Source organism: Dreissena polymorpha, chromosome 13 (genome assembly GCF_020536995.1).
Source record: "Dreissena polymorpha isolate Duluth1 chromosome 13, UMN_Dpol_1.0, whole genome shotgun sequence".
Taxonomy (NCBI): Eukaryota; Metazoa; Mollusca; class Bivalvia; order Myida; family Dreissenidae; genus Dreissena; species Dreissena polymorpha.
In genome coordinates this window covers 6315725-6340043 of record NC_068367.1, presented here as the reverse complement: position 1 = coordinate 6340043, position 24319 = coordinate 6315725, and the positions used below count along the sequence as shown (strand labels likewise).

General features: G+C 35.9%; 1 protein-coding gene across 7 annotated transcripts in view; it reads left to right on the top strand.

Annotated features, from left to right (window-relative positions):
• The window catches only part of LOC127854475 (uncharacterized), a 282308-nt gene that overhangs the window by 161567 nt on the left and 96422 nt on the right, over nucleotides 1-24319 (top strand). For all 7 annotated transcript variants that reach the window (XM_052389530.1, XM_052389527.1, XM_052389528.1 and 4 more), the window contains one exon: nucleotides 23801-23927. In XM_052389530.1, the coding sequence (XP_052245490.1) occupies nucleotides 23801-23927 (127 nt within the window). The remainder of the gene's footprint in view (nucleotides 1-23800; nucleotides 23928-24319) is intronic.

Here is a 24319-nt window from a genome sequence, read left to right as displayed (position 1 = left end):
GTCAATTGTTGCGGCTTAATTGGAATAGGGTCAAACTGTCTTGCATAGCACCTCGTTGTTTTTAGCCTAATTGGAGTAGGGTCAAACTGTCATGCATAGCACCTCTTTGTTTTTATAACAATTACACCCAATTACACTAGACAGGATGGGTATCACTTATTGGACTGTTTTTTGCGATTTTGGTATATTGCACATTCGGATTATCCCGCTATTCATGAACTAAACATTGAATGTGAAAGACTCATAAATGACGTAGAGTTAATTTTACAAAACAATTGTTTTGTAAACCGTTTCAAACAAATACAAATATAAACACATGTTCAACATTTATTTCATTATAATACAACTATCGATAGCAATAAGCGACCACTATCTTGAAGACCACCATGGTGTGAATGCCTGATGAAATCAATAATTAGCCGATAAATCGCTGATAAGGTGTCAAAAACAACACTGGTACACACGATAAGTAGAATCGGATTGTTAATTGGGGGCAATAAAGGGATTAGCGGGGGTAAGTGTTAGCGAAACAGAGCTTGAATAGCGAATTTTATTGGGAACCTATAGACCATACATCGTTTTTTACGAATGTCGGGACAAATCGTCTCATATTGGGACGGCGGGACAAAGGGCCCAAAAGCGGGACTGTACCGCCGAGATCGGGACGTATGGCATGTATGCAGAAAGAGAGCAAAGTGCACTTAATAATTTATGTTTACCCCCATTTTGTAATAATGTGTAGCAATCATTTAAAGAAAGCAGACGTTTAAATTTATGCCTTAAGTTACCATTTTTCCTAATGCCATGTGAACGTTTATTTCTTAGACGTTTAATAAACAGAGAAAATGAATTAATCGATTTATTTTTAGAAATTGTTCCAACATTTAGAATATTCTCATTAAATCCAAGTGGGAAAGCTGATTGCAAACGTTTAATCCATTCAATTCTGACATGCACCTTGCTTTTAATTGGCACTGATTTGAAGTACTATTATTAAAAATAAGTTGCTCCACAGGTTGAATTGAAATATTTGTTACGCTATGACCCCTTTTATTAAAGTGCTGGTAAATGAAGTTATAAAATTTATTGTTATTTTTAATTTAAAAAAAAACGTGTTTTAAGTGATCTACCCGTCTGCCCAACGTATTGCGCACCACAACAGAGTACATTTCAAGTAATAACATAAACCACATGCATAGAATTTCATGAGACATCGGATTTAATAATTACTGAAAATTTGCGGTTATTAACCGATGAAAGAATAAAAGAGGACATATTTAAAAACTTGCAACATAAACACTTCCAGAAACAAACCGACAACACAATATATCATTTTAAGCACCTTTTTTCATTATAATCAAAATATATTGTCACCAAACGGACTGCTAGCTAATCTAACACTCGCTGTAATCAATTAAGTTTTAAAGAAAATGTGTAATTGTATGGCTGAATAAGCCTGATTTGGGGCCTAATAAGCTTGGGACCGAATCAGCTTGAAATTTCGGACAGGGCCGAAAAAGCTTTGGGCCGGAAGAGCCTGCTACTGGTTGAAGCACAGGACATTATTTTTTGAAATCAAGCGGGGTTCAGCAACTGACTGAGCTAAATTTTAGGTTTAATTGAGCAACATTAAGACTTAAGTGCGGCGACTTGTATGTAATATTCTTATTTTCGCTTATGGGAGGAGAAGTTATTTTACGGATCAATATATATATTTTTGTTTTCAGAATATCTTGCATAGTGGTGATTTTTTTTGTAAATTAGTGTAAATAAGTACTGCATTTGTGCCTATTACATTTACTACAACATTTGCCAATAATGCAAAGCTAATTATTTTAAGTCATAACTGATCACAGGGACTGGGCAATAATAAAATATCACAGGGACTGGGCAAATATGTGAACCGGTGAAACTTTCTGGTTATGTATAAAAACAAAACAATCAACATATATTTATTTTGTGGTTTTTCTAACAATAGCGCAGACTTTTGCTGTTTAAGTTTTGGTTAACTTGTATTTTCTTCAATTTTACAAGATGACAGTGATTGCACGGTTTATTGATAACTGTTACACTACAGTCACTTATTAATATCTAAGTTAGAAGGTGATTTTTCAAGCAGTTCCGTAGTGTAATGGTTACACGCTCGCTTCACATGTGAGAGGCCCAAGGTTCGAGCCCCAGTATTATCAAATAATTTTATTTGTGTTCTATGTTATTTTTTTGTTTTGATGTAGACATTTTAAAATCCATTTTACTACAATTGGACATTTTTATTAAAATTAATGGATGCTGCGTGGTGACAACGTAAATTAAAATTTCTTACATCACTTAAATATCTTATAAAAAATACACGTGTTTCTATATTTACAAATAAATGCAAACAACACATAGGTCGCCGTGGTGTAATGGATACGGTGTCCGCCTAGCGACCGGGAGGTCACGGGTTCGATCCCCACCGTGGGAGCGTTCTTTAGATCTTCCCCAAAGACACCAAGTACTGGTTCTAGGCCCAGGAAACGGACTCGAGAGCGTTTATATAAGCCTTAGGCTTTCGATGCAATCGAGCTAAAATAAATAGGTTTAAACTAAACTAAACAACACATTTATTATCCATGTATTTTATGGTTGTCTATCATAGACCCTAAGTACTATTCCTACCTCATATAGAGCGCAAAGCTTGACACATATTATTGATTGTAACAATGAGTGCGATAAAGGAAGCAGCCGCTTATCAAGGAGGAGCTGTGTCCCAGCAATCCGTTTCCCTAAAGTCAAGCACTCCTCAGAGTGTTTTTTTTAAGAACCACATATAGAGCGCGAAGCCGACACGTATTACTATCAAGGTGGTATGGACCCTTTTGCATTATCCAACCATTACGTCCATAGTTATCTTCCTTAGAATTTGAGAAATTTTGAAATCCTTGTTCAAAGTCAAAAATTTTCATCCTATTCTTCCCAAACTTGCTCAGTTTTTTTATCAATGAGGACCCAACCCAAACCCTATATGAGCAATATAGAAAAAAAAATCGTTCCATGTAACTTAATTGAGTGCCTTTTACACTGAAATTCCCGACGCCCTTTGATTCTTTGCATCAATACTTATAATCTTGTAATTCTAGTGTAAAATGTCTTGAAATAATTTCAGCATGAAGTGTTGTGTGATGAAAACATTGTATATTTACTACAATTTGTAAATTAAGAATAAGTTTGTTGCAAAGTAGATTCAAAGTGGGTGGTTAAAGTGGTATGGTCTCATAGTTCAGCAACTGCCTGTTTGGAATACTGGAGAACAGTTGTAACAGGTTTGTATTTTAATTTCTGCATCTATTTTTTATTTATTTTATTGAATTAATAATGGTCATTATCATATTTATGTATTGTCACTGGGAAATGTAAATGGATAAGTAAATGTAATGTAAAGGAAAAACTACACAATTTGAATTATTATCGCTGTATTTTATCGTTATTGTCATCTTAAATGTTAGTTATACCTATTTCTGGCTATTAATGAACAGATTTCTTTCCCCCATATTTAATGAGAACTTTTATATTGATCAGAAGATCATTTGGAAAGAATGTTCTTCATCATCGCCTGCAAAAAAAGGGAACACAATGGGATTATCTGATGTACCAAGTTTTACCCTGCATGAGCAGGCAAACTTAAGGGGAACAGGAGTGGGAAAACTGCACCCTGACCTTGACCAAGAAAAGCTGAATTTGTTGAGAGGAGAAACTATACAGGTTATTGCATTATAAAGGCGTCACACTTCCAACCAGTCCACACAGCCAAATGAGACCACGTATCGTGGTACATTTTCAAACAGTATTTTCTACCAATTGTAATTAAAATCTTTTAATTATTTATGAAAAGCGTTAAGTCGCATGTGATCACAGGATTATAATTGCTTAAATTAACAAACAAAAACAACAAGCAAACAAACTTGATTTAAATTTATATTTTTTATAGCAACGAGATTACCATTACAGCAATATTGAACACTTATATTATAAAATATCTTTCAGGACCTGATCTCAAATGAGATCATGCACGAAGCGGTCCTCGCAAAGGCCATGACAATAGTTTTCAGACCTGATCAGCTGGTGAACTGCTCTATGAATGGTGGTTCAACCACCCCTAAGGGGGAGATTCGAGAGGGTCTCCCGATTGCCGAACGCTGTGCCATAGTTGGTATGATTCTTTTTTTTAAGGGAAAAGGGGGCTTTAAATATATAAGTATCCTATTGCCTCCATAATCCATTTTGAAACAAACATAATGCAATTAATTCAAATTTGACCCCAGCACATACTCTGTCTTGCGCTAATTTAATGCTACTGCTCTAATTTAAGAGCTACACAAAAATTATGTGTGTGTATAAAAAAGTTTTGGAGAATTTAACACATAGGCTGACAAAAATAACCGCAGTATACATTAAACTTTCATTTTGAACGATACAAAAAATCAAGCCACAGTAATTTGCCTCCTTGTTTGAAAAACTTCTTTTGAAAACCTTCTCATGTAGATGATGTTAAAATGGGATTCCTGAACTGATTATGTTGATGTAAAAGTTTATTCCACCAAAATTATGTCATTCAGATCAGACTGGATTTTGGTGGAATAAACTTCTACATGTATTTTGAATACTGAAATGTACAGAAAGATCTTGAATTGATTGTTCATATAAATTTCAGATGTCATCTCCAAAAAGTTTGCCCTGCCCATCTCAACAGTGGAAGAAAAAATGAGATGGGCCTTAAGGAGGCTTTGTGTGATGAACAGCGCGGAGAATATATGAGATGAATTGTGTAGTGCTGAGCAACTTTGTTGCGTGTGTATATAGGAGTAAATATGTGTAAAGGGCTATCCCAGGAAAAGATATGATAAGGGTTCCTTAATTGCGTCATTTTATAAATCCAAAAGATATGATAAGGGTTCCTTAATTGCGTCATTTTATAAATCCAGTACCACCAACACAGTTTAACACAATTATTATTACTTTTATCCTGCTTATCGCCATTCACTAACTGAAACTGTATACATCATGGTTCATACCCCTTCTCCAGTTTTTACCAGTGGTAGCCCTCAGATGAAAATATTATTGTCTCCGACAGGTTTCACCGGAGGGGACTTATGGTTTGCGCTCCGTCAATCTGTCTGTCTTGTCAGTCGGTCTGTCTGTCAGTCTGTCTGTCACACTTTTCTTGATCCTGCAATTACTTTAAAAGTTCTTCATATTTTTCATGAAACTTGAAACATGGATAGATGGTAATATGGGCATTATGCACCTCATTTCATTTGTTCCTACGTCAGAATTTCTGGTTGCTGTGGCAACAAATAGACTAGAAATACTGCTGAAAATGGTGGTTTTCTGGATCCTGTGATAACTATAAAAGTTCTTAATATTTTTTCATGAACCTTGCAACATTGATAGATGGTAATATGGATATTATGCACCTCATTTCATTTTGTTCCTACGTCAAAAATTGTGGTTGCTATGGCAACCAAAAAAATAATTCTGAAAATGGTGGAATTTCTGACAATGATGGAGCCGGTAGGGGACCATATCAGGGTTCGACATTAACTTTTTTACCGCAAGACCGTCGGACCAGCTCCTCTTAAAATGTTCTAGCCCGAACCTGATGTCTACTAGACCACAAATGACATAGTTAATGAACACAATTGTGTCATGTAACTGTTTAATCAGGATTTATCAGTAAATAATAAGTGAACACCAGATTTTTTTTTGATGCATAGAGTAAAACAATAAAATAAACCATTTTTTTTGCTTTACTCCGTCAAATTCAATCCATGGGAACTGACTCGATTTTCCATCTAGGATAAAATTGACATTTTCGTGTTTCTTCATATTTACGTTTCGTGTCAGTTTAAGCATCGGATTCTTTTTTATTAACTGATTTGTCGGACGAAAATCTGAACTTGAACAAAGCCATTCTTTAAATTACATTCTCTTGTCTGCTACGCAAAAATGTTTACATTGACGATACCGATTTTCGATAGAAGTCGTAAAATCATGCTCTACAGTTTTACGACACTGCAGAAAATCATTAATATTCATGACAACTTGACCAATCTAAACAAGCAATATCTGCAGGAAGCTCTTCTTTGCGTCTAAAAATAGCAATGAATCATGCGAATGCTCCGCGTTTATTTAAATACACTAGTTTTGTTTTAATGTAAATAACGGATACTAGAGTAATTTTACACATTAAAAAATAAAGGTTTTCACAGCATTCAGTTATAGTTATATGAATCAGTATAGATTTTTTCTTGTACGACCAGTCGGACAAGCTAGCCCGCAGTTTGACTAGCCCGACCACCGATCTTACTAGACAATGTCTGTCGGACGTGCCTTAGTGTCGAACCCTGCATATTGCTTGACAATAGCCTTGTTTATTTTAATTTATTATGTTAAAAGTGCTGTCATATTGTGATGATGTATCTTGGGTAGATTTTTCCTGTTTTTGTTAAAAATGCATTATTAAAATGTTCACATAAGTTGTTTTTAGCTTTACTGGCCAGAGGCCAGCAGGCCTTATGTCATGGTCCTGTGTCCGTCGTGCGTGCGTCCGTGCGTGCGTCCGTCTGTGCGTTAACTTTTTCTTTAAACATCTCCTAAAATACTGGTCCAATTCTGATTAAATTTCTCAGGAATGTTCATGGGGTGAACCTCTTCCAAATTTGTTCAAATTATGCTCCTGGGGTCAAATTTGCCCCTGCTCCGTGGGGTCAAAAATTGAAAATTTGCTTATATAAGGCCTATTTTGTGAAAACTTTAAGAATCTTCTCGTCCATAACAATTAGGCCTAGGGCTACAAAATTTAGTATGTAGTGACATCTTATAGTCATCTACCAAGTTTCTTCAAATTATGCCCCTTGGGTCAAATTTGACCCTGCCCCGGAGGTCAAAAAATTGAAAATTTGCTTATATAAGGCCTGTTTTGTAAAAACTTTAAAAATCTTCTTGTCCATAACCATTGGCCATAGGGCTACCAAATATGGTATGTAGTGACATCTTATAGTCTTCTACCAAGTTTCTTCAAATTATGCCCCTGGGGTCAAATTTGATCCTGCCCTGGGGGGTCAAACAATTGAAAATTTGCTTATACAAGGCCTATTTTGTGAAAACTTTAGAAATCTTCTTGTCCATTACCATAGAGCCTAGAGCTACCAAATTTGGTATGTAGTGACATCTTATAGTTCTCTACCAAGTTTCTTCAAATTATGCACCTGGGGTCAAATTTGACCCCGCCCTCGGGGGTAAAAAAATTGCAAATTTGCTTATATAAGGCCTATGTTGTGAAAACTTTAAAAATCTTCTCATCCATAACCATTTGGCATAGGGCTACCAAATTTAGTATGTAGTGACATCTTAAAGTCCTCGACCAAGTTTCTTCATATTATGCCCCTGGGATTAAATTTGACCCTGCCCCGGGGGGTAAAAAAATTGAAAATTTGCTTATATAAGGCCTGTTTTGGGCACACTTTAAAAATCTGCTTGTCCATAACCGTATGGCATAGGGCTACCAAATTTGGTATGTAATGACATCTAATAGTCCTCTACCAAGTTTGTTCAAATTAAGCCCCTGGGATCAAATGACTATTCCACAGGGGTCACAAAGTTGAACATATGCTTATATTGGGCCCATTTTGTGCAAACTTTAAAAATCTTCTTGGTCATAACTATTGGGCCTATTTCTACCAAATTCGGTATTTAGTGACATCTAATAGGTCTCTTATTAGTTTGTTCAAATTATGCCCCTGGGGACAAATTTGACCCTGCCCCGGGGGTCACAAAAATGAACATATTTTCACAAAGGAAATTCCTGGTCCTTGTGAATAAATCTTCTTTAAGGGAATTAGCTCAAACACAGAATAAAGTTGTAACAATATATTTAATAACAACATGTACAAATAACTTTACAAGGTTGTTTTGCGGAGTTCCGCCAGTTTCTATCCCCAAATGTTTACATTTCAATTCTTATATACAATTTCCTATCTTGACATGTACTAACTAATTTTAATCTGTGAATAACAATCGTATTAGACTTAGAAAGGCATGATCAAACAAATATGGCAAGGATTAAAACAGCAGAATGATTATTACTAAAAATCTAATTAACTGTGAACAAGCATAATAAATATAAATCCTACAAACTGTGAACAAGCATATATTTGAAGTAAATTGCTGAATGCAAGTGTTAAAACTGGAACTGTATAATCTTGATGTTTGTTTCTTAGGATTTAAATGAATCACAAATCTTAACAAAATTAAGAGAGTAAAAATCGGTCCTTGTGATAATATCCTCCCCTCTTCAAAAATCAAATGCTCCTGCATTTGACATGAATCTGTTATGGAAAAAAAATTCTTGTTGGTGATTTTACCACTGTGTTTTCTTCACATAATAACAGATTATAATAAATTAATAATACAGTGCTCCAAATGTGTATTCCTTTGAAGTGTCAAAGTATTTGGCTTTCCTTCTATGAAATCTGTTGATTTCTTCTTCTGGAAGGTCACATTGCGCCAGCACCTTTGGAATGTCATCATTGAAGAGGTTCACATTTTTGAAAAACATTCAATTGTTGAAAATATCTTTTAAAAGACTGTCAATTTTGTTTACACGTGTTTTCAAGGTTTTCTTCGCCTGACCCGTGCACAATCGCTTTGCATCTTCTGCTGCATCCAAGGCCTGCTCCACTTTGTCCATGCATGTCATGAACACTTTTAATTGTTCACATTTACCTTCCTTCATTTCCTCACATACATCATTGAAGTTGACACTTAACTTTTGGTATTTTTCATTTAATTCAATCATGTCTTGTTCATAGTTCTTTACATCTGGTGCTGGTTTCTTCAATTGAGGCTGGGCAGTGTTGACAGGAAGCAAGGTACTCACAGCTTTCCTTTCATTGTATTTACTAATTCTGGACATATCCCTTTCTGTTTTGAATTATGTCTTGGTTCTTCTTGTGATACATTTGGAGAAGCACTTCCTGGCATAATGTCCAAATTTGCCACATCTGTAGCACTGTGTTCCAATTGCTGGACATTGTCGCAGATGCCAGCGTTGCCATTTTTCATGTCCACAGCGATTACATTGGGCATTACTGTGGGCACACATCTGTGTCTTCTGTGCTTGAATTGGCTGTTTCTTCCTAGGCTTTTGCCATGTCCATCTTATAAAATTGGTTGATTACATCTTCTTGAAGATCCAATTTTACTCGCTTTGATGAGAGTATGGGAAAGGTATAGCAACGTAGAAGTGCTATACGCCCGATTCTTCCACCACTTCCCTCAAAGGAATTTTACTTGAAGTATGTATTAAGTTAAACACTGTTGTTGGCAAGTTGTCCCCTATTCACGAACATTCCATCAAGGCCCTTGATGAAGAAGACAAGACTGGCTCTTCAAAACTACAAGGTAAGTGCCCAAATGTGAACTCAATCTCAGAGGTGAAAGTAGCCGAGATTTTAGATGATCTTGGAATCACTATTGATAGCCCGCTTTTAACTGCGGATCAAAAAGCAAAATTACAAAATTTTATAGCAAACAATCGCGATATGTTTGCAAAAGACACCTCTGAGTTGGGTTGCACAAACCTTCATTTCCACAGCATTGACACGGGAGATGCTCCACCGCAAAGACAACCTCCATATCGAGCCTCACCAACAGCCAAGAAGGAAATTGAAGCCCAGGTAAGTGACATGCTTGCGAACGACATTATCGAACCATCAGACTCCATGTGGGCTGCACCTGTCATTCTTTGTAAAAAGCGTGACAACACATACAGCTTTGCAATAGATTTTCGTAGGCTAAATGCTGTCACTAAGCCTATCAATTTTCCTTTACCCAAATTTGATGATGTTGTTGACTCAGTAGCAGAGCAAAATTCAAAAATCTTAACTGTTTTGGATCTAAAGAGTGGGTTTCATCAAATTCCTTTGGACCCACAAACTAGACACAAAACAGCTTTCGTGACGCATGATGGCAACTATCAGTTCAAACGTCTGCCATATGGGTTACGAAATGCCCCTATTTGTTTTCAAAATGTGATGACACAGGTTCTTCGAGGCATCAATTTTAAATTTGCTCTGGTCTATGTTGATGACATCATGGTTCACTCTGCTAATTTTGACGAGCACTTGAACCACCTCAGCACCATCTTCCAACGCTTGCGGGAGGCGAACTTAAAGCTCCAACCAAAAAAATGTAAGTTTGCTACAGACCGTGTGGAGTATCTAGGCCACTTCTTTACCAGCCAGGGTATAGAGGTGAACCCAAGTAAGATTGAAAGTGTTAAATCCTTTCCCCGACCGAAAACACAGAAAAAATGTCAGAGAATTCTTGGGTCTGTGCAATTATTACAGAAAATTCATTGCAAAATTTGCAGAAATTGCTGCACCTTTGAATAACCTGTTGAAACAGGACACAGAATTTGTTTGGAGTGAACAATGTGAGTCTTCCTTTAATACTTTGAAGGAAAAAAACTCACCACTGCACCAGTCCTAGTTTTCCCTGACATGGCTAAGCCCTTTACACTGTCTACTGATGCTTCTGATTACGCAGTAGGCTTTGTATTGGGTCAACTGGACGACCAAGGAAGAGAAAGGGTGATTGCTTACGGAGGACGCTCTTTGAGAGGTAGTGAGAACAAATGGAGCATTCATGAAAAGGAATGCCTAGCTCTCATCGAGGCCATCCGTCAATTCCACCCTTACCTTGCGAACTCACAGTTCACTGTGTTCACAGACAATATGGGTATGAAATATATCCAAAGTTTGAAAAATCTTAACGGTCGAAAAGGACGTTGGGCATTAAAACTCCAGGGTTACACTTTCAACATAGTCCACAAAGCAGGAACAAAGAATGCTTACGCAGATGCCTTGAGCCGAAGGAGCTACGAGCTGACTCCCAAGGTAGGTGAAAATCAATCTGCACTCTCACCAGATAACGGTGCTGCACAAGTGACTTTCGTGTATTCCATACCAGATGAAGTTCCCTTACTCTCAGCTTTGGAAATAGCTGATGAGGCAGAAGAGGTAAGTGCCATTGATTTACATGATATTGCTACTGAAAGGATCAATTTATCGCAAGAACAATGGAAATGTCCAGACTTGCAACCATTGTTGAACGTAATGGTTCACAATGTGCTGCCAAATGATGTGGTTAAACAGCGAAAGTACTTGATCATGTCAGAGCAATACATTATCAAAAATAAAATTCTGTATCACATATGTGAGCCACAAAGGAAGAAACAACAAAAACAAGGTGAGCCTTTCACACAGTTGGTAGTTCCTAAATCTTTGCGAGAAGATGTGATTAAGGCATACCACGAGGGACATGCTCATCTAGGTTTTGATAAGACCTATTTTGCCATCCGTTCAAAGTATTACTGGGAAGGTATGTATACTGACATTGAAAATCATGTTCGTACGTGCAATACTTGCCAGCAATCAAAGCGGTCTTATGCTAACAACAGGCCACCTCTTTGTCCCTTGCCAGTGCCTGAACATACTTTTTCACGAGTTCATGTGGATGTTCTAGGTCCGTTACCACTCTCTCAGAATAAATTTAAGTACATCTTAGTGGTGGTAGATGCTTTTTCAAACTGGTGTGAAGCCTTTCCTCTTTGTACTCAGGAAACTACTGAAATTTCAAAAATTTTGTTTGAAGAAATCTTTTGCCGTTATGGTGCACCTGATGTCATTGTCAGTGACAGGGGAACCAATTTTTTGTCTAAGCTTGTTACAGCTATCTGTGAAAAATTCCAAGTAACTAGGCACCATACTTCTTCATTTCATCCACAGACCAACAGCACTGTTGAACGTGTTAATGGTACACTTGGCCAGGCTTTGCGTTCTCTTTGTAATGACAATCAAGACAATTGGTCTCAATTCATTCCTGCTGTGATGATGGCTTTCCGCAATTCAGTATCTGCAACTACTGGTTTCACACCATACCAGATTTTATTTGGCAGACACATGCGTCTTCCAATAGACACTGCTCTCATTCCAAAAGAAAACTTGCCTGTAAATGTTAAAACACATGTGGATCATTTAAATGAACAGATAAAGATTGTTGAGGGCATAGTCACAGCAAACAAACTAGGTGCACAAATAAAACAAAAACTTCACCATGACAAAACTTGCAAGGAACCAAAGTTCACGTTAGGTCAACAAGTTTTGGTGAAACAGGAAAATGTTAAACAAGGGTTGTCTAAGAAACTTTCACCCAAGTTCCTAGGACCGTACGAAATAGTTCAATTAGGGCCAAATTATACCTACAAATTAAAATCACTTGAAACTGGCAATACTTTAAAGTCACTTGTTAATGCTCAACGATTAAAAACCATTCCATGCAAGCAACCAATCACAGGCAGAAGCAATAACTCAGGATGACACTAGTGATATGCCAACTGATAACATCTCACAACAACAAAAAGTTGAAAAAATTGTTAAACATTCTTATCAGAAGGGCTTGCATTACTACAGAGTTAAATGGATTGGCCTTGAACCTAAGTTCAATACTTGGGTGTTCGCTGATTCTGTCCCTGAGGACATGCGACAGGCTTTTCATGACATGTTTACTGGCAGCAACCGCAGACGAAAACGTTTGCAAGTTTTCCGCAGAAAAGATTAAAACTTCTGCTTATTCTGCCATTTCTTATAGGTACCTTCTGTTCTTTGTATGTTAATTACATTTTCAAGTTCATTGCAGCATACTGGCATTGCTTCCATTTGATAATATAAGCTTAAAATGTCCTATATATGGCATACCTTTTTAGTACATTATTAAACCTCAACCTGAGTTTGTCTTTACAGTGGGTTAATTTTAAAGTAATGACTAATAATCATGAATAAAGTGCTAAGAACTAAGTGCACGGTTCTACAACCCATTCTAGAGACAATTACTCTAAAGTAGGCTTAATTTTGTACTTGCAGGACTTATCCTGCTCTTCCTACTGTCATGGACAAGGCTTTCGAATGGAGCGACAGTTGTGCAAAGATTAAATTATGGGACCATTTTTCATTCGCAAGGAAAGTTACATGCTTCGGCCGAGCATTGGTCCCATACCTATGTTCTACAACTGGAATACCCTGACTTTAACAATTTACAGTTTTCAACCTGTGATTGTAAGGACACGTTTGACACATTACATAGTATGTACAATGAGTCACAAGCTTATGTCAACAACATTTTCTCAACTATAAACTCATTGATACCTGATCATGAACCAACCATAAATAGAAAACGCCGATCGCTCCTCCCATTCATAGGTAAAATTGGGAAGGGACTATTTGGTTTAGCAACATCTGATGATGTTGAAACTGTTGCATCAAGAGTGAATCAGCTGATAAGAAACAACTACAATATGCAACAAGGATTTGCTCATGACTCAAAACTTTTACACTCATTTATGCTGCATTCAGATGCAAGATTTTCAAATATTGTTAAGGGAATCCAAAATAATCATGATCAAATTGTCGCAATCAGTTCAGATTTAACTGATTATTTTCTCAAATTTCAGCAGGTTCAATCCAAAGTTACTCATGTTTTAACAAATATTTTAAAGTTTTCTAACATGCGCAAGGAATCTTATGGATCTCTTCTTGACGGAATCATTAGTCTTACTCAAGGTAAAATTTCTACAAAGATTATTCCATACAAAATTTTGGAAGACAGTCTTTACAACATCAGTAAACAACTTCATACAAAACAGTACAAGCTAACTTCCACCGACCCACTATTTTACTATGAAAATGCTAAATTTTCCTTTTTCAAATCTAAAAAAACAATTTACATAACAGTCCAATTCCCAATTGTGCATACCAACATGATTCTTGACCTCTACAAAGTACTTGTTTTCCCTGTACCACTAAACTCTTCCTCTACTCATGCCACCCAAATTACTAACCTACCTCCATTTATTGCCATTTCAAAGGATGCAACTTTGGATATTTTTCTAATCGTATTACACCAGCAGTGACCCAGTTAAATGAAACCCATTTTCTAGTGTTTAATACCTCAGACATAACACTTGATTGTCCTGACCGTACTACTAATGTTTCAGGATGCCACTTCTGTATCATTACTGTCCCATGCAACTGTTCCATTTCAACTGTCTCATCCTTTATCCCACCAAGGCTTTCTTACTGTCATCACCACTCTATTCCCGTCACTGTCCTGCACCCTGTTAACCTTGCTCTACTTCAACAGTTCTTCAATGAGAAGGCTTTAGCAATCATTGAGGCCCATGATGCATTTGAATCACCACTCAACATTACCATTCCTTCTTTCAATATGTTTCAGCATAATTTCAGTACATTCCTTGCCACAGAAAAAATTGAAACCTTAAACCTTAAGAAAATGGCGGAGGCAGCTAAAAATGACCAAGAAATATACAGTTCTCTAGCAGAACCCATTCTTGCCCTAAAAGACTATGACATTGATGAAATAACCCCTTCTTTCATGTTATCAATAGTGTCAACCACCTTGTCCATCCTCTGCCTTCCAGGGATAATCTACTTGTACTTTAAATACCGTAGATTAGCATCATTGCTAGCACTAACTCACATCACTCATCCAGCACAAGCTGCAAACCTGCCAAGTTTCATTTACACTACACAAGCACCAATGACAACAACCACCACTTTAGCTCCTCTACACAACATGACAACAACAACTTACTCGCCTTTGCTTATGTTTTCTGCCATTCTATTTGTGTTTGCCACATACAGATTTCTAAAATACTGTTTCAATTCTAGATTCTCTAGCACTCTGATCCTGGAAATCACTGATGGTATGAATGTTGCACAAATCCCATGTCTTCAACTACCACCATGCATTCAACACTTAGAATTCTCAGGAGATAATTGTCTTCCTTCTGTACAAGTAAAAATTTCCATCACCTCCACACTCATTTTGGACTTTGGCGATTTTAAAATATTGAACAAATTCGACAACTGCACTCTTTCCCTCAATCCTAAAATCATGATTACTCCACTTCAAGCATACAAGGTAAACCGCCTCACTAAACACAAATTCTCCATGTACCTTTGGATCAACCAAAATGGCATTTGCATTCCAATTAATGTAAAGTACTCTTCAAAGGATCCGCCTATAACTACAAATTTATACCCTGAGATCAGTACAGCTTTGCTGCAACATTAAGTCTCAACTTCATGATGGTACTACAACAATCACCATACGTATACACCTACAATCACTTTTTATTTAACATTCTTATGTGTTCCATTTGCTAACAATCATTTAAATGGAGCTGCAATTGTGCAAGATTTTGAGTAAGAACACTTTGTTAATTACTTAACTTATAACCTTTTTTACAGTCTAGAATGTTCTTTTTCATGTTGTTCTCATGTTGTTGTAAATATTGCCTAACCTCATCATATAGTCATCATTTTAAATTGTTCATTTAACTGGATACTTCACAGTTTCTTTGATTTGTTTACAATGCAGGAGCATTGGTTTTACAGCGCAGGGGAAGATTTCACAGTGTTTTGCATTTATATATGCAGTCATTTGCATATTTGAAGATTTTATAGTAATAGTTTTATAGTTATTTGATCATTTGAATATTTGTTTAATAGTATATGTCATTTGTATATTTGTTTATTGTTGTAGGGTTTCATGATCTTGTACAGCTACACTTGATATTTGTTTTCTTGTCAATCTCTGGCAATATGATATTTAGGGGTAACACAATCTTAGTTGTAAATGCAATATTATACAACATATTTACATCACTTATTGTTAAGAGAATCATCAAATACCTTTCCAATATTTCCAATATAAGCAACAATGCTTGTTAAAGATTATTGCATCAACATTACATCCTTCTACAGTTTTGCTGTAACACTTTTTCAATATTCCAATATTGTCAACAATGCATGTAAAAGATTATAACAAACAAATTATTCATGTTGAGATCTTAAATGACAGCCTGTTATTGGCATCTTAATCAAAGCTCCCTTTTGATGTTACAACATACCTTGTTGTCATTACCTAACTGTGGGTCAGAGCAAATCTAAACCAAATGTGACCATAACAACAGCAGATGGCAACCAACTCCTATATAAGCCAAATGCAGAATGGATTCAATACCTCTGCTCTATTGCCATCTTGCTGTGTGTTTGTGTCAATAAAGTTCTTCTGTTAATGTTGCTCCGACTTACAGGTAAGACATTTATTTTATTTCTACTTTACTTGTATACGTGATATAAGTTCAGAATTTTGTATGTATTACAATTGTTCATTCTACATGCAAGTCTAAATATTTGGTGATTATTTTATATATTAAAATTCTTCAGTTACCTCTTGCTAAAAGCGAGTTTAATTTCCCTAAAGTTTGATGTTTTAGATATTGAATACTTTCAGTTGTAAAATTTGTATTGTTAACAATTAATAACATTTGTTCATGACCTCTGCTCTATTGCCATCTTGCTGTGTGTTTGTGTCAATAAAGTTCTACTGTTAATGTTGCTCTGACTTACAGTCTTTCATTATCCTGCGCACTTGGGGAAACAACGTGAAAGTAACAAATCTGTCACTCATAAGAAAAGAGCACACGCTAACAGAACGTGTGACAATATGCTTAAATAAGGCCTATTTTGTGCAAACTTTAAAAATCGTCTTGTTCATAATTATAGAGCCTAGGGCTACTAAATTTGTAGTGATATCTAAAAGTCCTCTACCAAATTTGTTCATGACTCGCAGATGACCCCCTATTGATTTTCAGGTCACTAGGTCAAAGGTCAAGGTCACGGTGACCCGAACTAGTAAAATAGTTTCCGGATGATAACTCAAGAACGCTCATGCCTAGGAACATGAAACTTCATAGGTACATTGTCATGATTCGCAGATGACCCCTATTGATTTTTAGGTCCCTAGGTCAAAGGTCAAGATTACGGTGACCCGAAATAGTAAAAAGGTTTCTGGATGATAACTCAAGAACGCTTATGCCTAGGATCATGAAATTTCATATTTACATTAATCATGACTCGCAGATGACCCCTATTGATTTTCAAGTCACTAGGTCAAAGGTCACGGTGACTCAACTTAGAAAAATGGTTTCCGGATGATAACTCAAGAAGGCTTACGCCTAGGATCATGAAACTTAATAGGTACATTAATCATGACTCGCAGATGAACCATATTGACGTTCAGGTCACTAGGTCAAAGGTCACGGTGACTTTATACAGTAAAATGGTTTCCAGATGATAACTCAAGAAAGCTAATGCGCCTAGGATCATGAAACTTCATAGGTACATTGATCATGACTCGCAGATGTCCCCTATTGATTCTCAGGTCACTAGGTCAAAGTCAAGGTCACATTGACAAAAAAGTATTCACACAATGGCTGCCACTACAACTGACAGACCATATGGCATGCATGTTTTACAAACAGCCCTTGTTATATTTTGAGATGATGCTTCACAAAGAAAGATGCTACTATTGGATTTGTTATAAATGTGTGAAATGCTCTTCAGAAGGAACCAGAGATTATTAACCCTTTGCCAAACACTAACAGGATTTTACAGGTTTGTAACTTAAGACTTTATAGATAATTGTGATAAAAGAAGAAATTGCTCAAGATGAGCAATTTTTCATTTTATCACAATTATTTTTACCCTACTTGATCATTTCCTTCAGATTCCATTTCAATTTAATTGTCGTCTGCAACCTCTTTCAAATTGGGAAAGTCCAAAATGTGTCGTTTGGTAAAGGGTTAAGGCTTTTTGATTCCTATGGGTCTTGTGAATCTGTTTCAAATCAAATGCATAGATTTGATCTTCAGCATCTAAAAATATGTGAAATAGAAAGAACGACAATATCTTTTGGAGAGATAAATGTACCTACGTTATAAGCAAATGACCTGTGCAACAATTCCCGGGCTTTTAAGTCTGTTTAGTTAACACGGTAGTAACTTTTTCCATTTATAAAAATGCTCACCCTTTAAACTTTAAGCGCCCAATGGGACGAGGGATAGAAAGAGAAAGTCACATGCTTGAGTACATTTCAACCTATGCGCATTGCACGTTTTTTTCGCATAAAAAAACAGTGGAGCGATATAGGGCCATGATGGCCCTCTGGTTTTTCCGGAGCATTTGTCTTAATCTACTGAAGGGATTTACATGAAACTTAAACAGATGGCAAGTAGGAGAAGTGCAGTGACTAAGAACCATAACTCTATCTACCTTATTTTTTGAACTATCTCCCTTTATTTAACTTCAAAGCAAATTTTTGTTCTGAGCATAACTCTAAATCTAATGAAGGGATTTACTTGAAACTTAAAATATTTACAGATGGCAAATAGGAGAAGTGCAGTGACTAAGAACCATAACTCTTATCTACCCTAGTTTTTGAATTATCTGCGTTTATGTAATATGAAAGTGAATTTTTGTCTGGAGCATAACTCTACATGTACTGAAGGGATTTGCTTGAAACTTGAAATATAAACAGATGGCAAGTAGGAGAAGTGCAGTGACTAAGAACCATAACTCCATCTACCTTATTTTTTGAATTATCCCCCTTTATTTTATTTCAAATGAAATTTTTGTCTGGAGCATAACTCTAAATCTACTGAAGGGATTTACTTGAAACTTTAAATATAAAAAGATGGCATGTAGGAGAAGTGCAGTGACTTAGAACAAGAAATCTATCAACTTTAGTTTTTGAATTATCTCCCTTTATTTAACTTCAAAGCAAATTTTTGTCCAGAGCATAACTCTAAATCTTCTAAAGGGATTTACTTAAAACTAGAAACACAAAGAGATGGCAGCTAGAAGTGCAGTGAGCATGAACCATAATTCTTTCGGCTGTAGTTTTTTTAATTATCTTCCTTTATTTTTATGCTCCCCCTAAATTTATTTTGGGGGGAGCATATAGTCACCGCTTTGTCTGTCCATGTTTTCGTCTGTCTGTCTGTCCGTCCGTGCGCAATTTTTTTCCGGGTTATTTCTCAGCAACTTATGACCTGAATTCAATGAAACTTTATGGGAAGCTTCACTACCAAGAGATGTGCATATTATGCGCCGGTTTTGGTTGGATGATTTTTCACAGAGTTATGGTCCTGTGAAATTTTGACATTTTCCATTAACTGTACATGTAGTGCAATTCTTGTCCGGGCTATTTCTCAGCAACTAATGACCGGAATTCAATAAAACTTTATGGGAAGCTTAACTACCAAGAGGAGATGTGTATATTATCAGCGGGTTCTGGTCGGATGATTTTTCACAGAGTTATGGCCCTTTGAAATTTTCTATAAAAATTCTTGTACCCCATCCACTGTTCCCTCAACACGTTACCTTTTATCTGAATATATTGTGCAATATTGGGACAAAATAATTTTGGAGAGCATCACCCGTCTCCGACGGTTTCTTGTTTTATTATTCTTTTTATGCCCCCCTTCGAAGAAGAGGGGGTATATTGCTTTGCTCATGTCGGTCTGTCGGTCGGTCCGTCCGTCCACCAGGTGGTTGTCATACGATAACTCAAGAACGCTTGGGCCTAGGATCATGAAACTTCATAGGTACATTGATCATGACTCGCAGATGACCCCTATTGATTTTGAGGTCACTAGGTCAAAGGTCAAGGTCACGGTGACTCGAAATAGTAAAATGGTTTTTTGAATGATAATTCAAGAATGCATACGCGGCCAACAGGGCACACTCTGAACAATATTACTGAAGCAACTGGTATGTAATCCTTAATCTATAATTATCAGTCCAATGAAACATCATCCTTTTAGTAAAATACAGTTGATCAGTAAAATATTATCAGAATATGAGATTTTTTGTATATTTTGTATATTAAATATTGTGTTAATGTTTAATTTTGTTGATTCATATAAATATAAGCAGGACAGGTGAGGTAATACACTACAGTGGAAACAAATGCAATAAGTTAAAATTTATTGTTACAGATTTGCCTCCCTTGCAATATATCTAAATTTTTCCAAATGTAAGGCTAACTGCATTTTTGTAATGCAAACAACAACAACAACAACTACTACTACTACTACTACTGCTACTACTGCTGCTGCTGCTGCTGCTGCTACTACTACTACTACTACTTCTACTACTACTACTACTACTACTACTACTACTACTACTACTACTACTACTACTACTTCTACTGCTACTACTACTACTACTACTACTACTACTACTACTACTACTAACACTACTACTAATACTACTACTTCTACTACTACTACTACTTCTACTACTGTTCTACTACTACTACTACTACTACTACTACTACTACTACTACTACTACTACTACTACTACTACTACTACTACTACTACTACTACTTTCTTCTGCTACCACCACCACCACCTACTACTACTACTACTCTATTACTACTACTACTACTACTACTACTACTACTACTACTACTACTACTACTTCTACTACTTCTACTACTACTCTACTACTACTACTACCACCACCACCACCACCACCACCACCACCACCATTCACAGTGACAAAAAACGTATTCACACAATGGCTGCTACTACAACTTATAGCCCATATAGGGGGGCATGCATGTTTAACAAGCAGCCCTTGTTTTTATTTTATATATTTATTTTATTTTTTTAATTTGGTTTCATAGTAAATATTTTAGCTTTTCATGTGCCATGTGTTACAAATATTATTCTACTTTTTAAAACAAATGTTGACATACAAGCAAACACATTTTGGCGGGGATTTTGCACTACTGTGACAAGCTCTTGTTACCAGAAAGATGTAAAATAATATTTTTTTACAATGGTTAATGGTCAGATGAGCAAAATTTTATGATACCTTAAGGGAACATAAGACTCACAAAACCCCACTTAAACACACTTTTGTAGACAGAAGTGTGTTTAAGTTGGTTTTTGTGAGTCTTTTTGCACGCAAAAAAACCACTCTGTAATAATATGTGGGTTTCGGTAAGTTGTTTTTTTGTGGGTTTTGGAAAGTTGTTTTTTGTGGATTTTGGTATGTTGTTTTTTGTGGGGTTTGGTATGTTGTTTTTTGTGAGCTTTGGTTAGTTGGGTTTTGTTGGTTTTGGTAAGTTTTTTTGTGGGTTTATTGTGTTAAAGTAACACACAAACAACAAACTTACCAAAACCAACGAAAAACCAACAAACCAAAACCCACAAAAAAACAACTTACCAGAACCCACAAGAAATAACTTACCGAAACCCACATATATGTACCAAGTGAGTTTTTTCTGTGTTTTACTCAGTTTTAACCAAGTTGGTAAAAAGACCCACTGTAAACACAGAAAAAAACAACTTAATAAGCTCACGAAAAAACAACTTACCAAAACTCAATAAAAACCAACTTACCAAAACCAACAAAATAATCAACTAACCAAAACCAACATATGGGTAAGTGAGTTTTTTGTGTGTTTTACACAGTTTTAATCAAGTTGTAAGCAATGAAGACCCACTTAAACCAACTTCAAATACCGCTTGGTTTAACACGGATAAAACCCGTATTTTACTCGAGTTTCACACACTTATTTGGGCAGTCGCTTTCCGTATATTGTCATGCTTTATAAATTTATATAAAAAATTAAAACCAGTTATTATATTTTTACATACAGTGTTTGAACATAACTGCGCATCATGAAAATGCATTTAAATTAATGTTGATAAAATAATAAATTGATCACAGTCATACTTTACTTTAACCAATATTCACAAGTGTAAACAGATAGGATACATAATATCTAGTCTCGCTCACAGTTTTCAATACATGAATCATGTGCTATCAGCAAAATTTCACATTACTTTCCTCATAATGTAATCCATGTCCGTTTAAATAGTGCATTGTAAAAACACTGTACAAATCGTGTGTGTCTTAATTGTAAACGCAAATTGCAATAAATCGGGATTATTTGATTTAAAAAATCTTTTTAACATATCAACGCAAGTTTTGTGACGCCATTTTGTTTGTTTAATGGTGAGTTTCATAGGCGGCGCTTGACTTATACATCCGTTACACCGGTTAAAAATTTAAATCGATTCAGTTTTGTAATCGATTAAAACAAGCGACGACAGTAAAACCAAAGTAAACACAATTTTCAAATTCTGAATGAAAAATGGTGAAATGAAACATATTTTTTAATTGGGAAATGGCTGTTTTTGACAGTTTTGAGCATAAAAAGTTATTTTTAAACAGTTTAAAACGGCATTTATATTTAGATAAATCGCGGCCGTGTTATATTTGTGAATTGTCCATGTCAAAATTGTGAAATGTTCCTTCACGGTTCATCAGTAACAATGCACATTTTGAATTGTCTTCCTTTATCACACTTACAAAAAAATGAAAACCTGGTTTTGTGACAATATTATCCCTTGCTTTATTCTCAACTCCAAGTTTTCATAATGATCCTTCTGGTCTCAGGTGAGCAGCTTAGGATCTGTGGCCATCTTGGATAAATTATTAGCTATTGACCAAACTTGCCAAGTAAGGCTGAATCTCGTCATTAACCTGTTTAATATGCTGAAACTTGTCAGGAAACTGTCTTTTTCCATGGGCTCATTTTGCCAACCAACAATATAGTCATTAAATGTTGTTCCTGCCAATTAATGCGTTAGGTTTGGGCGTTAACATTGACATTCAAAACATGGACTATTTCTAACACTTCACGCAAGTTTGTGTTTATAGCAGACGCTGTGGACGAACTACCTGACTACGCGACGATTATGATGGTGGTAACTAAGGACCTTTTGCCACTAGCAGTGGTCGAAACCACATCTGTTTGTCCCCTACCGGTGTCATCGGTCATCGGTCTGTCACACTTTTCTTGATCCTGCGATAACTTTATAAGTTCTTAATATTTTTTCATGAAACTTGAAACATAAATAGATGGCAATATAGACATTATGCCCATCATTTCATTTTGTTCCTACGTCAAAAATTCTGGTTTCTATGGAAACAAATAGACTAGAAATACTGCTGAAAATGGTGGTTTTCTGGATCCTGCGATAACTTTAAAAGTTCTTCATATTTTTTCAAGAAACTTAAAACGTGTAAAGATGGCAATTTGCTATGGCAACACATATAAAAAAAATATTCCGACAATGGTGGAGTTTCTGACAATGGTGGAGCCGGTAGGGGACATATATTCCTTGGCAATAGTCTTGTTCTATTTGCGACTCTACGCAACCATCACACATGTGCAAGAAACAATTGTTAACAATAAATATCCTAAGTAAAGAGGTTTTAATAATGCAATCTGCAAACAGGGTATCTTTAAAAAAAAATACATAATTGAATAATAAATTTTGGGCTAAACCAATTAATTACAGCTGAGCCTTTATTAAGAGATAAATATTCCAAAGAATACATTAAATTAATTATCTAAAATGACGACCCATTTCTTTTATCAGTTTAGTTGTTAGTAGGGATAGACAAAAAATAGGTTTACACTGTATGAGATACAACAGCGCACTGACTCATTACAATACAAAGTTTGCATATCTAATTTGTCTCCGAAAATAGTGTGATATATAATAGCCTAATGAAACAAATATACTGAATTAATGAAACCCAATACTTAGATACCTGGTTTTGCATGAAGGAAGGGTTAGCACAAGGTAAATGTGGCTTTAGCTATTTTTGTCAAGCGTGCTGTAAGTCAGATACTAGTAACTCTTAAGGTATCCTAGAACAAAAGCATTCACTAATGGTGACACGTTGTCAATATACATATGGATCTCTGAAGAACATTGTGATGCATGCATTGATTTTTCTTTGCAGAATGACATTTTTGACTCACCGATTTTCGATTGGACAACACAACAGCATTTTCGATCGTATCTGGGCAGTACATTTGCACCTGGAATACTTCATGGATACAGTTGGGCCTTTGCCTATGTTTCCAACAGTGAAGTTAACATTTTATTATTCCTTTTAAAAACTGTATAAAGGGCCTTAACAAATTGTGGCTCGGGTAACATTGAACAAAGGGTAGGTCGGTTTATTATTATATTTGTTTTTCCAAACAAGGTGCCTGTTTTTAAAATTCATTCTATGTTAATGGTTTTCATATAAAACCTGTTAGAAAATTGTTCACATTATTGTGTAGTGTATTTCCTTTCTATCTATTACTGCACATGCTTCATTCTTTTCCCATCGCTACTCATTGCCTGATAATCCCGTATATTCCAGTTTTAAACAAAATTCTGGAAAATAAGATAAAAGTTCTCAACAATTTCAAGAAACACAAACATTCGCCATTTTTCTTAAGTATCAAATAAAGTTCCATTTGTTACTATT